Genomic DNA, 12,456 nt, shown 5'->3' with positions numbered 1-12,456 from the left:
CCTAGAAGCTATCCTGAGATTGCACCACCTTTTCCCTATGGCTATCAAGTAGGGTTTGCACTTAAGAGTAAGGGGTTTTTGTTCTTAACCTCGTTGGTATTGTGGACTCTTTGGCCCGTGGGTCTCTTTTCAAAATCATGTTTACAAATAATGGAGAAATGTTCAATTTCAGTTAGAGGTTTAGGAAAATAAAGATTTCATTTTTCCCCAAGTTGACAACCCCCCTAAAATCTATCCACAGAGTTAAGAACTCCTGACTTAAGAGAATGGCCCTCTTGGTTGCTAAGATAGAAGGAGAGGTAAAGACCAAAGTTATTTACTTATTCAATTATGTCTTTGTTCATTCACTGAAACCTAAACTCCCTCCTTAATTCCCAAATAGCTCTCCCACCTCACTGGTTCCAAAAAACAAAAGATGGCTGTCGAGTATATTTTCCTACATAATTATCCTCGTTATTTATACTTCCTACCTGGGACATTTTGAAGCTTTCTCACTTTTCTTCTGCACTGAGAATGTTGACTAAAGAAAGCCAACCAATTCTTCTCAGCAATGAGGAGAATGGAAGAAAGGTCAGCAGTTAGATGCCTGCTGAGGTCCAGGTCTAGAGTTTTTCGTTCTTGTCCACTCTTCCTTCTTCGGATCCTGATTGGCTCATAAAAACAACATCCTCTGTGGCTCCCTGGGCATATAGAAGAGGCACATTTTTATCAGTATTAGAGTGAAATCTGCTCATCTTATTGACTTTATTATTAGGGAGAAAGCAGATGGTTCTGGGATGCCTCTCCTCCTCCTAGGAACAGGGATCCCATAAAGAAGGAATGCTCACATAACACTGGGACAAGACAATGGGACACATCCCAAGTAGGCTAAGGATCAAAGGGGTTAACGTGAAACTCTTCTCTGCTGCTAGTCTAATTTTTTTCCGTGGGTGTTAATTTTTCCTTTATTTAAATTTGCTGCCGACAAACCCAGATCATCATTGTTTCAAAAATCTGCATTTGGATCACATTTTGCCCTTATATAATCTGCGGAGCTTGAAGCAGTATTAATGCGTTTATTTCTAAAGGCTCTGACCTTCAAATTCTGACTTTCACAGAATAGCAGAAATTTCTCAGAATCTCAGCGTTGAAAGGCACATCAGGGGCCATGGGACCCAATTTGTTTCTGACCCAGAATCCCTTCAGGCTATAGCATTTACAATAAGAGGCGATTCCACTTATCTACCAGGTCCAAGATAATTCATAGCCAAAAGACAACAAGAAATAGAACATAGAGTGCTAGATGGGGACCTTAGTTCAAATCCAGTTTCAGATGCTTGCTAACTGTGTGATTCTGGGCAAGTCACTTTACCTATTTGTCTCAGTTTCCTCATCTGTAAAAAGGGGATCATTCCCTCCCAGGATTGTTGTAAGGATCATATGGGAGAATTATAACGTGTTTAGCACAATGTCTGGTATATAGGAGATGCTGTATAAATGTTAATTATTATTATTATTAATAATGGAGGGGTTTCAGTTCCAGTTCCAGTTGTTTAGTAATGAAGAGAGTGAGCTACACCCAGAGAGAGAACTATGGGAAATGAGCATGGACCACAATATAGCATTTTCACTTTCTCTTATTGTTTTCTTGCATTTTTATTTTCCTTTTCAGGTTTTTTTCTTTCTTTCTAGATCCAATTTTTCTTGTGAGGCAAAATAACTGTATAAATATGTATATGTATATATTGGATTTAACATATACTTTAACATATATAACATGTATTGGACTACTTGCCATCTAGGAGAGGGGATGGGGGAAGGAGGGGAAAAGTTGCAATAGGTAGTTTTGCAAGTGTCAGTGTTGAAAAATTACCCATGCATATGTTTTGTCAATAAAAAGCTGTAATAAATAAATAAAAAATAATGGAGGGTTTTGGTGTATGCTCAAACCTCCCAACATGACATCAACCACAAGGTAGTCCTTCCATATTCCAGATATAGATCTCCTAGTGTCTTCCATGTGGATGATGTCATCAGAGGTAATCTGGACATTCACAAAACCTCCATTATTTATTCCCAATTCCCTCATCATGAAGGTTCCCAATCTCCCCAAGGTTCAGACTCCACTTTGTGAAAATGCTGAGTCTAGTGATAAAAAAGCTGACTACTCTTCCACCTGTGGCCTTTTCCTGACAACTAGCTGGAAACGATCCTTTTTACATCTTTTATCTATTGCTGCTACTTCTGCCTTTATCAGGGGTCAAGATGAATAAGCTTATTCTTCACTCTTCATGCCATAACTCTTCAGATATCGGACAGAAAGCTATGATACCCTTTTCCAGTAAAATTCCTCTTCTTCGGAGTAAACAAGATTTTCTAAAGCAGAGTTTCCAAACCAAGTTTTTCAGCAGCTTCCAGAGCATCTCCAATTATCCAAAGGGATACTGGGAAATTGTCGAAGTTGTCTCAGGAAAAAAAAAAGTATTTTCAATTCATTTTAATTTCAAAATCAAGCTTTGTCACAATAAATCTTGAACAAGGGTGAAGTAGCATGGAAAGATCTCTGGACTGGGCTCCAAATGGCCTGGGTTCAAATCCTGACTCAGTCTTTTATGATATGTGTGACCTTGGACAAAATCACTTACAACCATAGAGCCTCAGTTCCTTTATCTGTAAAATGAGGGCATTGGACTAAGTGGTTTCTGAGGTCTCTGATTGTTCTAAATCTATGATCCTGAGTCATGAAATCAAACCACAGTTTGAGTGTCTGGAAATCAGAAGACTCCAAAGGCTTTCTTCATTTCATTTAAACAATCCATGTAACAGGAAATGTGCTAGGTATCGGGAATACAAAGACATAAGCCCTCAAAGAGCTTACATTCTAAAGGGAGAGATAATGTATGCATCTAGAAATATACCACAGGGAAATAATTAAAATAACAACATGGTAATTTGAGGAGGGAGGAGCTAGCAGATAGAACCAGGAAAGGCTTCATGGAGGTGGCATTGAAGCTGAGCTTTAGAGAAAACTGGAGATTCTAAGAAGGGATTGCATTTCAGGCAAAGAGAACAATCTGTGGAAAGGCAGGGAATAGAGTATCCTGTGTGAGGAACATCAGGGCCCTTGCAACGGAATCTAGTATGTAATAAGACTGAAAAGGTTGAATCCTGTCAGGAAGGACATTGAATGCCAAACAGAAAGTTTTATATTTAATCTATTTTGTAAGTGCTCTGGAAGTCATCAGAGCATAATGATTAGAGAAGAGGAGACAGGAACAAGTATTTCTAAAGCACCTATTAGGTGCTAGGCACTAGGCTAAATACTTCATAATTTTTATTGCATTTGGCCCTTACAACAATGCTGGCTGTTAGGATCCTCATTTTATAGCTGAGAAAACTGAGTCAAACAGATAAAGTGACTTGCCCACAATCATGCAACTAATAAGTATATCAGACTGCATTTGAACTCAGATCTCCTGACTCTAGGCCCAGCATTCTATTCACTGTACCATCTAACTGAGCTGAACAGACTCCGAGCCAAGAACATCATGTTTCAAGTCCTATCTCTGATGAATATTAGCTATATAGTCCTGGATGAGCACTAGGTTCATAGAGGAGTTCCCCATCCCCATCACAGGCCCAGTCTCCTATCCCTATACTATTGGACACTTCCCTTGTGACTAGCCATAGTAGCATCTGTGAGAAGAAAAGTGGAGACCTGGTCTCTGAACTAGAGATGCTTGTCATCTAGTCATCATAAGACCAGAATATCTGAGGGAAGCTGGAAGAGATTTTTGAGACAACCTGGTTAAGCTTTTCATTTTTACAGATGAGAAGACTGAGGTTAGCTCTGAGTCCATGCAGCAAGTAAATAAAAGAGCTAGAACTCAAACCTAGGTGTTTGTTCTTTCCACTACACTTCCAACTGCCTCCCTCCTGTGGTTCATCCCAGTGTGGCATCCTGTAGTTCTCCTGGAAGGGAAGACAGTAGATAGTCAAGCATAGATTGAGTGAGTGACTTAAAGCAGAAATATCAGGGTTCAAATCCTGTCTCGGATGCTGTGTGACACCAAAAAAATTGCTTCAATTCTCTGGGGCCTCAGTTTCCTCATCTATAAAATAGATTCAGTGACCTTTAAAGAGACATGGTCAAAAAAGGACTTAGAACTTGGAGTTTCTAGATTCGAATCCCCACTCTGATCCTTACTAGTTGCTGGTTGACCCCAAAGGAGTCATGAAACCTCTCTCAGCCTGTTTCCTCACTTGTAAAATAAACATAATATCTGATGTGACTATTACACAATCTGAATGATATGCTGGATGTGCTCCTTCTTGAAGTATCCCATTCCACCTTGGATCAGCCCTCATTATTATGAGTCTTTCATAGGATCATAAATTTAGAACTGGAAATGATGTGAAAGGTCACTGAGTCCAATCCTCTCATTTTATAGATGAGGAAAGTGAGACACAGAAAAACAAAATGACTTAGGCAGATAAGAAGCTTCCTGCCTCTGGGTATAAGCCTCTATCCTTTGTATCTTCATTTGTCCCATCTCACATAAATAAGTTCTGTTCTCTGGGACCAAACAAAGCAAGTGTAACCTCTCTGTCCTTTCATTGTTCTTTGAATACTTGAAGATAGCTAGCATGTCTCCCCTAAGTCTTCTCCCCTACATCTTCATATGGCATAAACTTAAGATGTTTTCCATCCTGGATGATTTCCTCTGAATACTCCAGACGACAAGCTCCCAGAAGTTGGTACCATTGGCCTGGAGGCCATATCTCTTCAGAAATGAGATCTTGAACCAAAGATGTGAAGGAAAGAAGAAGTGGAGATGTTCAAATCAGGACAAACAGTCCCCTCTCACCACCCGCCTGAGTTATGAGATTCCCCTCTTTGCTCAGAGGGTAGGATGTGGATGGCCAAAAGTTGCCCATATGTATAATATAATGCCTGGTCCATGCTCACTGGGAACAAGTCATTAAATGGGAAATCATCTAAAGATAGGGGCAGCTACGGGTGGTTTTGCTTGGGCAAAATAGGCAGACCTCACTTTATGGAACAGATATGTCTGAGATTTAAAAAAAAAAGTTTTATGTAAATAGTTTATGTAAATGGAATAATTTTAAGTGTTACAATTTTTTAAAAATTCTATTCAGATTCCTTTTGTAAACTGAGACATCATAACCCTCCCCCTCACATAAAAAAATTCATAAATTTTATTATTGATTTGGTTTGGCTTAGAGGGAGTGACACGAAATAAGATTTGATAGAGACAGACCCATTTCTCAGATTTTGATGTCCAATTTTACAGACAGATCATAAAGATAATCCACAAAATCAATTCAACAAACATTTATTAAGCATATGCTATGTTTGAGGCACTATGCTGGCAGCTGCTAGGGATACAGAGACCCAAATGAACCAGTCTCTGCCTTCCAAGAGCTAACAGTCTCTTGGAGGATAGAACCTACTACAAACAATTAAGTACATATACGTGTGTGTGTGTGTGTGTGTGTGTGTGTGGTGTGTCACATACATTTGAATAGGCAGAATAGTACTAGGGGGATCTAGAAAGGCTTCCTTATGGGAAGCTAAAGCTGCTGAGGGACAGAATTGAGGACAGAAGAGTGGTCCAGGAGATGTGGGGGGAGGGAAGGGAATTCCAAATGAGCCAATTTGGCTGGGACAGAAATGCCAGGAAGTTATGCAACTGCAGGCTGAAAGGACAGGTGTCTGGGGGGTTTTAATAGAATGTTTAAAGAATAAGAGCAAAGGAAGTGAAAGGATATATTATCCAGTCAAAGGAGGGCTTTCATGCTGAGCTGGAGTGGCTATTTTATCCTGTGGGCGATAAGAAGGCACAGATTATTCCTAAACAAGGAATTACTTGACCAGACCTTGGCAGCTGGGTGGGCAATCAATCAACAAGCATTTTCTGAGCACCTACTTTGTGCCAGGATATGGAAAGCACTTAAACAAAAGACCGTTCACAAGGTATCCATAGTCTAATGGGAGAAACAATGTGCAAACAACTATGTATATAAACAAGATATATGTGTATATAAATGTATATCTATGTATATTTTTGCATGTATGTATACATGTGTAATTGTCATTCAGTTGTTTTCATTTGTGTCCAACCTTTTGTGACCTCATTTGGGATTTTCTTGGCCAAGATACTGAAAGTGTTGCCATTTTCTTCTTCAACTCATTTTACAGATGAGAAACTGAGACATACAGGGTTAAGTGACTTGTCCGGGATCAGTAGTTGATAAGTGTCTGAGTCTGGGTTTGAAATCATGAAAATGAGTCTTGACTCCAGACTCAGAATCTCATCCATTGCACCATCTAGCTGCCTTTCATATACAGAGAGACAGAAAAAGAGAGAGGGAGAGGGAGAGGGGGATGGATGCCGAAATATACAAAGATAGATATAGACATACGTCCATACATGAGAAATGTGAAAATCAATAGAGAGAAGATATAAGCATTAAGGAAAATTGGAAGGAGGATGGATTGAAGTGGATTTGAGGAAGCAAGGAGATCAATTAGGAGTGAAAATTAGGGGGTCTTTGTGTTTCTATGAAGTAGTGTGGACAGTCATGCTAGTTAAGAGGAGATGAATTCAAGAGATTTATGGAGGTGGAACAGAGGAGACTTGGCAGTGATTGGCTAAAGGAAGAGTCCAGGATAGGTCCAAGGCTGCAAGCCAGGGTGGCCAAAAGAATTGTGGTATTCTCCAAAGAAATAAGATGGAAAGAGATTTAAGTTTGGTGGAGAACTTTTTAAATCAACTTATTAATTACATTAATGTAAGGAACTCCTGATGAGGAAATACATGCCCCTGAGGAAATACCTGAAAATACAAATTGGGCCCTTGCTCAGCTGTTTAAAGTCAAAAGGCACTAAGAATAAAAGTGACTTTGCCTGAGTCAGAAGTGAGACTTGAATCAGATCTTCTGTAGTCATTATGCTGCCTCTCGGAGGAAAAAGAGACTGAGTTTCACTTTGGATATGTTGAACAAACTCTGAATATGGATCTGGGTCTAGAACTGCTTAGGAAGAAGAAAGAGAGCCACGTGAATGGTATAAGAGAGATCATGTAGCACTTTCAGGGATCCCTCAATGGGATAAAAGTCCATCTCTTGAGCATCTGCTTTCCAAGTATGGATCTATGGAATCATGGATCACAAAACCATTAGAGCTCCAAAGTATCCCAATGTCAAGCAAATCCAAAAGAAAATGGAAAGATGATGTGAGGATATAAGTTGTATTACCAGGAATGAATAGTGCATATCTTGGCCCCAAGAAAAAGCCCCAAAAGACCGAAAGAACCAATGGCCAAACAAGGTGTTTTTCTGCTAATTCATGAGATGTTAGAAGGCTTGTTGTTCAATCATTTTTCAATAGTGTCCAACTCTTCTTGATCTCATTTAGAATTTTCTTACCAAAGATAGTTTGTCATTTCCTTCTCCAGATTATTTTACAGATGAGGAAACGGAGGTAAACAGTTAAGTGCTTTACTCGGGATAACACAGCTAGTAAGTTTCTAAAGGAAGATTTGAGCTCATGGAGATGAATATTCCTGATTATAAGCCCCCTAACTGCCCATGAAAAGGTTTAAAGAAGGGCTTTCAGTATGTTGGACAGACCCTTTGTAGAGGATATTTGAAAAGGCATAGTTAAAAGTCACACGGGATAACAAGGCCTTTGTGGGTTGCTCTACATTGTTGGAGGGAGCACCCACTTCCTTTCAAAGAAATTATGGCTCCCCCAAAGTAAGCCAGAAGGTGCCATCTTTTTGTTAATCCAACTCGTGCAGGTGTCATATTGCAGAGCATAATTCTTTTTAACATTCTCAAACAAACTTACATTTTCCCTTTTGTCTAGACTTCTCTGAAACTTTCTAAGTTTGACTGTTTCTCTTGAGGCTGCGGTCTCAGGAATCCAAAGTCACCAAGTTTGTCACTGGTAGAATACACTCTCTCCTTCTCCAGCCATCTATAGTTGCCACAGGCTAATCCTTCCCTACTCGGCGATCAAAGGGAAATGGAAAACAAATGAAATCTAACTTGTTATCAAGGGAAAGAACTTTTTCAGTCAACAGTGGAGTTCCTCAGTGACTTCACAAAGTTATAGAACCTGAGAGCTAAAAGAAGCCTTAAGAGAGACGTTTGTAGGATTCTAGGTCATAGAATTAGCTCTACAGCTCTAGAGCTGGAAGGGAATGGATGGCTTAGAAGCCATCTGATCCAAGCTCCTCATTTTGTAGATGCGCCAAATGTGGCCCAGAGAGGTGCCATGTTTTGAGCTGGTGTCAGAAAATGGCTTGGAACCCAGGTCTTCCCAGTTACAAGTTGAGTGCACTATCTATTGCACCACACTGTCTCTCATGATACCTACTCCAATCCCTTAGAGCTGGAAGATGCTCCCTTGCAATTAGTCCCCTTTACAAATGTATAGCTTCTTCTGGGATATCCCCAATGGCAGAGAGCTTACCACCTAACAAGACAGCCCATTCTATGGTTGAACAAGAGTTAGGAAACTACAAAGCAAGCTAAAATCTATACCTTCTTGGTAATATCTAACCTTTATTAAGTTTTGTTCTCTGAGACTATGGATAGATAATTCCTCCCTTCAGATATTTGAAGACAGACTTTGTCTTCTAATTTTTGGGGGTGAGGCAATTGGGGTTAAGTTATTTGCCCAGGATCATGCAGCCAGGAAGTGTTAAGTGTCTGAGGCCAGATTTGAACTCAGGTCCTTCTGACTTTCAGGACTGGCACTCTATCCACTGTTCTACCTAGCTGCCCTGTCTGTCTCCTAATTTAAATAACTACTTCATGCATAAAAAAAGACCAGGCAGTTGAAAGATGCATGTAGACAGTGAGAAATTTTGACTATATTAAGCAAAGTAAAATTATACACGAGTGACATTTGAACTCATTAAACTGGCATTCAAGGAGTTCTACCATCTGGCATCACCTAACCTTTCTAGTTAGAATTCTCTTCACACATTGTACTTTCTTAGCACCCAGATGGACTACTCTCCTCCTTCCCTCACCCCCAAACACAGGCCATGTTTTCCCACCCTTGTGTCTTCACTCCCATTCTTTCCTATGCCCACAATGTGTATTTTCTTGAAATAATCACTTGACCTCTCCAGGCTCAGTTTCCTCTTCTGTAAAATTAGGAGGTTGGACAAGAAAGCCTCTAAATCTTTTCCATCTCTAAACTTTTGAGTTTATGAACACTCTCCCTTCCCCCTTCATCAATTGAATTCTTTCTTCCTCATTCTTTGGATACTCAGCTCAAATGTCCCTCCTACCCAAAGCCTTTTCTGATCTCCTCAGATCTACTATAGCCTTTCTGTCTTGCATCCATCACAGAATTGCAGAAAATCCAAATTAGGAAGAACCTCAGGGGCCATCTAGTCCAACCCAGACCCCCCTCTAAAGCCATCCTCCTACGTGATCATACAATCCATGCTGGAGGAGACCAGCCCGTTCTACATTTAGATAGCTCATATTGTTAGAAAGTCCTCCCTTCCAAAGCTAATATAAATGTTGGAGGGAATGTGGGAAAACTGGGAATTGTGGGTGGAATTGTGAACTGATCAGCCATTCTGGAAAGCAATTTGGACCTATGCCCAAAGAGCTAGAAAACTGTGCATTGCCCTTTGACCCAGAAGTGCCATTACTGGGTCCTGTATCCCAAGGAAATCATAAAGGAGGGGAAAGGACCCACATGTGCAAAAATGTTTGTAGCAACTCTTTTTGCAGTAGCAAAGACTTGGAAAATTAGTAGGCAATGGAATATTATTGTTCTATAAGAAATGATGAACGAGCTGATTTTAGAAAGGCCTGGAAAGATTTACATGTGATTCTAAGCTAAACAAGCAGAACCAGGAATACATTGTATACAAGAATATGAGATAATCAACAATGAAAGACTTGGTTCTTTGCAATGGTTCAGATGTACAAAACAATCCCAATAAACTTTGGGCAGAAAATGCCATTCGCATCCAGAAAAAAAACTAAGGGGACGTAATGTAAATCAACACAAGCTATGGTCACTTCTTTTTTCTGTTTTTTCTAAATCTAGTTTTTCCCTTTTGCTCTGATTTTTCTCTCCCACTATGATTCATAAAGTAATGTATATTTTTAAAATTTTTTAAATTATCAAAAAAAAGTCATCCTTTCCATCAAGCTTAAATCTGCCTCTGTACATCTTCTACCCATTGGTCCTACTTCTGCCCCCCAGAGCCAATCTGAAGAAGTCTACCCTGTCTTCTATAGGACAGTCTTTTAAGTACCTGAAGACAAATTTCCTCTCCCTTCCTCATGTTCTCCTCATTACCCAAATATCACCTCGTTTTCTTTTCTCTAGGTTAAACATCCCCATTTTCTTCAGCCCATCCTCATATGGCCCTGCCTTTACTCCCCCATGTTTTTTGTCTTATCAGCACAGGGGCCTTCTCCTCCTAATAGACAATAAGCTAAATGAGATCCTGACTGATTCTTGTCTCTGCCCACCCGGCTCAAACAGGAGGCGCCTAAAATAAATTTGGTGAATGGACTCCCCAAACCCAGGCCTTTCACAAAGCAGAACCAAAGGAATAGAACTATGCTGGAATAGACCTCAGAGATCACCTAGTCCTCAATGTACAGAAGAGGAAACTGAGGTTGGGGAAATTAATTGACTTGCCCAAGATCACTTAGGCAGTGTCAAGAAGAGTTTGAATCTTAGTCATAGAACATAAATGTAGAACTGGAAGGATCCATCGTGTTGAAGCCCTTATTTTAATACTGAGGGAAATACAGCAGACAATGCCAGAAAGTCTGAATTCAAATCCTGCCTCAGACACTACTTTGGGACCCTAGGCAAGTCACTTAAGCTGTCTGCCTCAGTTATATCTGTAAAATGGGTCTAATACTAGTAAATAGTTCAGAAGGTTGTTGTGAACATCGAAGGAGATATATGCAAAGCATGGGCAACATAAAGGCAGGCTATTCCATTAAGTGACTTGACCAGTAATTAAGGGTCTGAGGCAGGATTTGAACCCGGCTCCTCTGACTGCAGAGCCAAATCTCTTTCCGTTATGCGTTGTGCTTCTTGGTGGGAGGGAAGGGGAGGGGGGGGGGGGGGGAAAGCAAGCTGCTAAGCACAGTGGTGGTGAATGTGCTCCTAAGGTCTGAGAAGGAGATGTGACTGGTGACGCCCTCCCCGCTCCTGCGTCGGGCGCCCAGAGCAGCAGCTGGCGATGGAGGGGCCGGCCGCCTCTGGACGTTGGCGGAGCACATCTGGACGCTGAGGAGCCCGAGGAGGTGGGAGAGCTGGGGGCTGCGCTTACGCGGGAACGTAGGGAGGGGGCGGCTGGACTGCCGGTCTGGATCTGGAGTCCCGGCTCAGGCGAGGAGCCCCTCCTCTGCGGTGGCTGCCACGGCCCCGTCTCTCCTGGAATCCGGGGCGTTCTCTGGGGTGGGGCTGGAACAGGCCGCCTTTGTGACCCGCACGCGGCCTTCTCCGCCCCCGCCGCCCCCTCCAAACCTCTCCCAGGGGTCCCCAGCGTTCTACCCAATCCGAAAGGAAAGGAGCAAGGGGAAAGAAAAAACCCCAGATAAAGTTGGAGAGGAGAGGCTCCCATCTCAGCTTTCACACTCTCTGGCCCTGTGACGTGAGGGCAAATAAAGTGAGCGGTTTGTGGCCTCAGCTTGCTCATCTGGAAAATGGCCATATCAGGAAGGTAGTGTGTTGCAGTGTGGGGAAAAAAAAATGCTGGATTTTGGAGCCAAAGATTCCAGGGATACACCAGCTTCTGCCATCAGATGACCTGGATTCAAATGCCTTCTCTAAAGCTACAAGTGAGACCTTGGAGCAATTAACCTCCACCGGCCTCAGTTTCCACCTTTGCCCTTTCCAGATCGAACCCTCTAAGCCTATGGTCTCTCTTCCATCCATTTGGTTATTTACATCCGGGAGCCACTATCTGAACATGATATCTTGGAGAACAGATTTGGGCTCCTGAGCCAGTCACTTACTAATAGATAGCATTTATATAGCACCTACTATGTTCCAGGCACACTACTAAGAGCTTTACAAATATTATTTCATTTGATCCTCACAATGATCCTGTGGTGTAGACGCAATTATTAATCCCATTTTACAGATAATGAAAATAGCTAACATTTATAGGGCACCTACTATGTGTCAAGGACTGTACAAAGGGCTTTATAAATACTATCTGATTTTGATCCTCAAATCAACCCTAGGATGTAGGAGCTGTTATTATGCTCATTTTACAGATAATGAGAACAGCTAACATTTAAAAGGCACTTACTATGTGCCAGGTTTTACAAATATCATTTGATGTGGTCCTCACCACAAACCTGTGATGTAGGTGTTGTTATTATGCCCACTTTACAGATGAGGAAACTGAGGTAGGCAAAAATTAAGGAACTTGCCCAAGGTCA

At 41.3% G+C, this 12,456-nt stretch overlaps 1 protein-coding gene across 4 annotated transcripts in view; it reads right to left on the bottom strand.

Moving 5' to 3' along the window:
• Positions 1-11,444, bottom strand: part of CCDC63 (coiled-coil domain containing 63) — a 57,242-nt gene extending 45,798 nt beyond the window's left edge. For 2 of the 4 annotated variants that reach the window (XM_031948577.1, XM_003761018.3), the window contains exons 1-2: positions 7,856-8,039; positions 471-680 (exon numbers count right to left, since the gene is read on the bottom strand). In XM_031948577.1, coding sequence (XP_031804437.1) covers positions 471-479 — 9 coding nt within the window. In that variant the 5' untranslated portion in view covers positions 480-680; positions 7,856-8,039. Of the gene's footprint in view, positions 1-470; positions 681-7,855; positions 8,041-11,336 lie in introns of those variants that run through there. The other 2 variants (XM_031948578.1, XM_031948579.1) reach the window with 2 other exon arrangements.
• Between the last annotated feature and the right edge of the window lie 1,012 nt (positions 11,445-12,456).

Source organism: Sarcophilus harrisii, chromosome 1, assembly GCF_902635505.1.
Source record: "Sarcophilus harrisii chromosome 1, mSarHar1.11, whole genome shotgun sequence".
In the NCBI taxonomy this organism is placed as follows: domain Eukaryota; kingdom Metazoa; phylum Chordata; class Mammalia; order Dasyuromorphia; family Dasyuridae; genus Sarcophilus; species Sarcophilus harrisii.
This window is presented reverse-complemented; position numbering and strand designations above follow the sequence as displayed.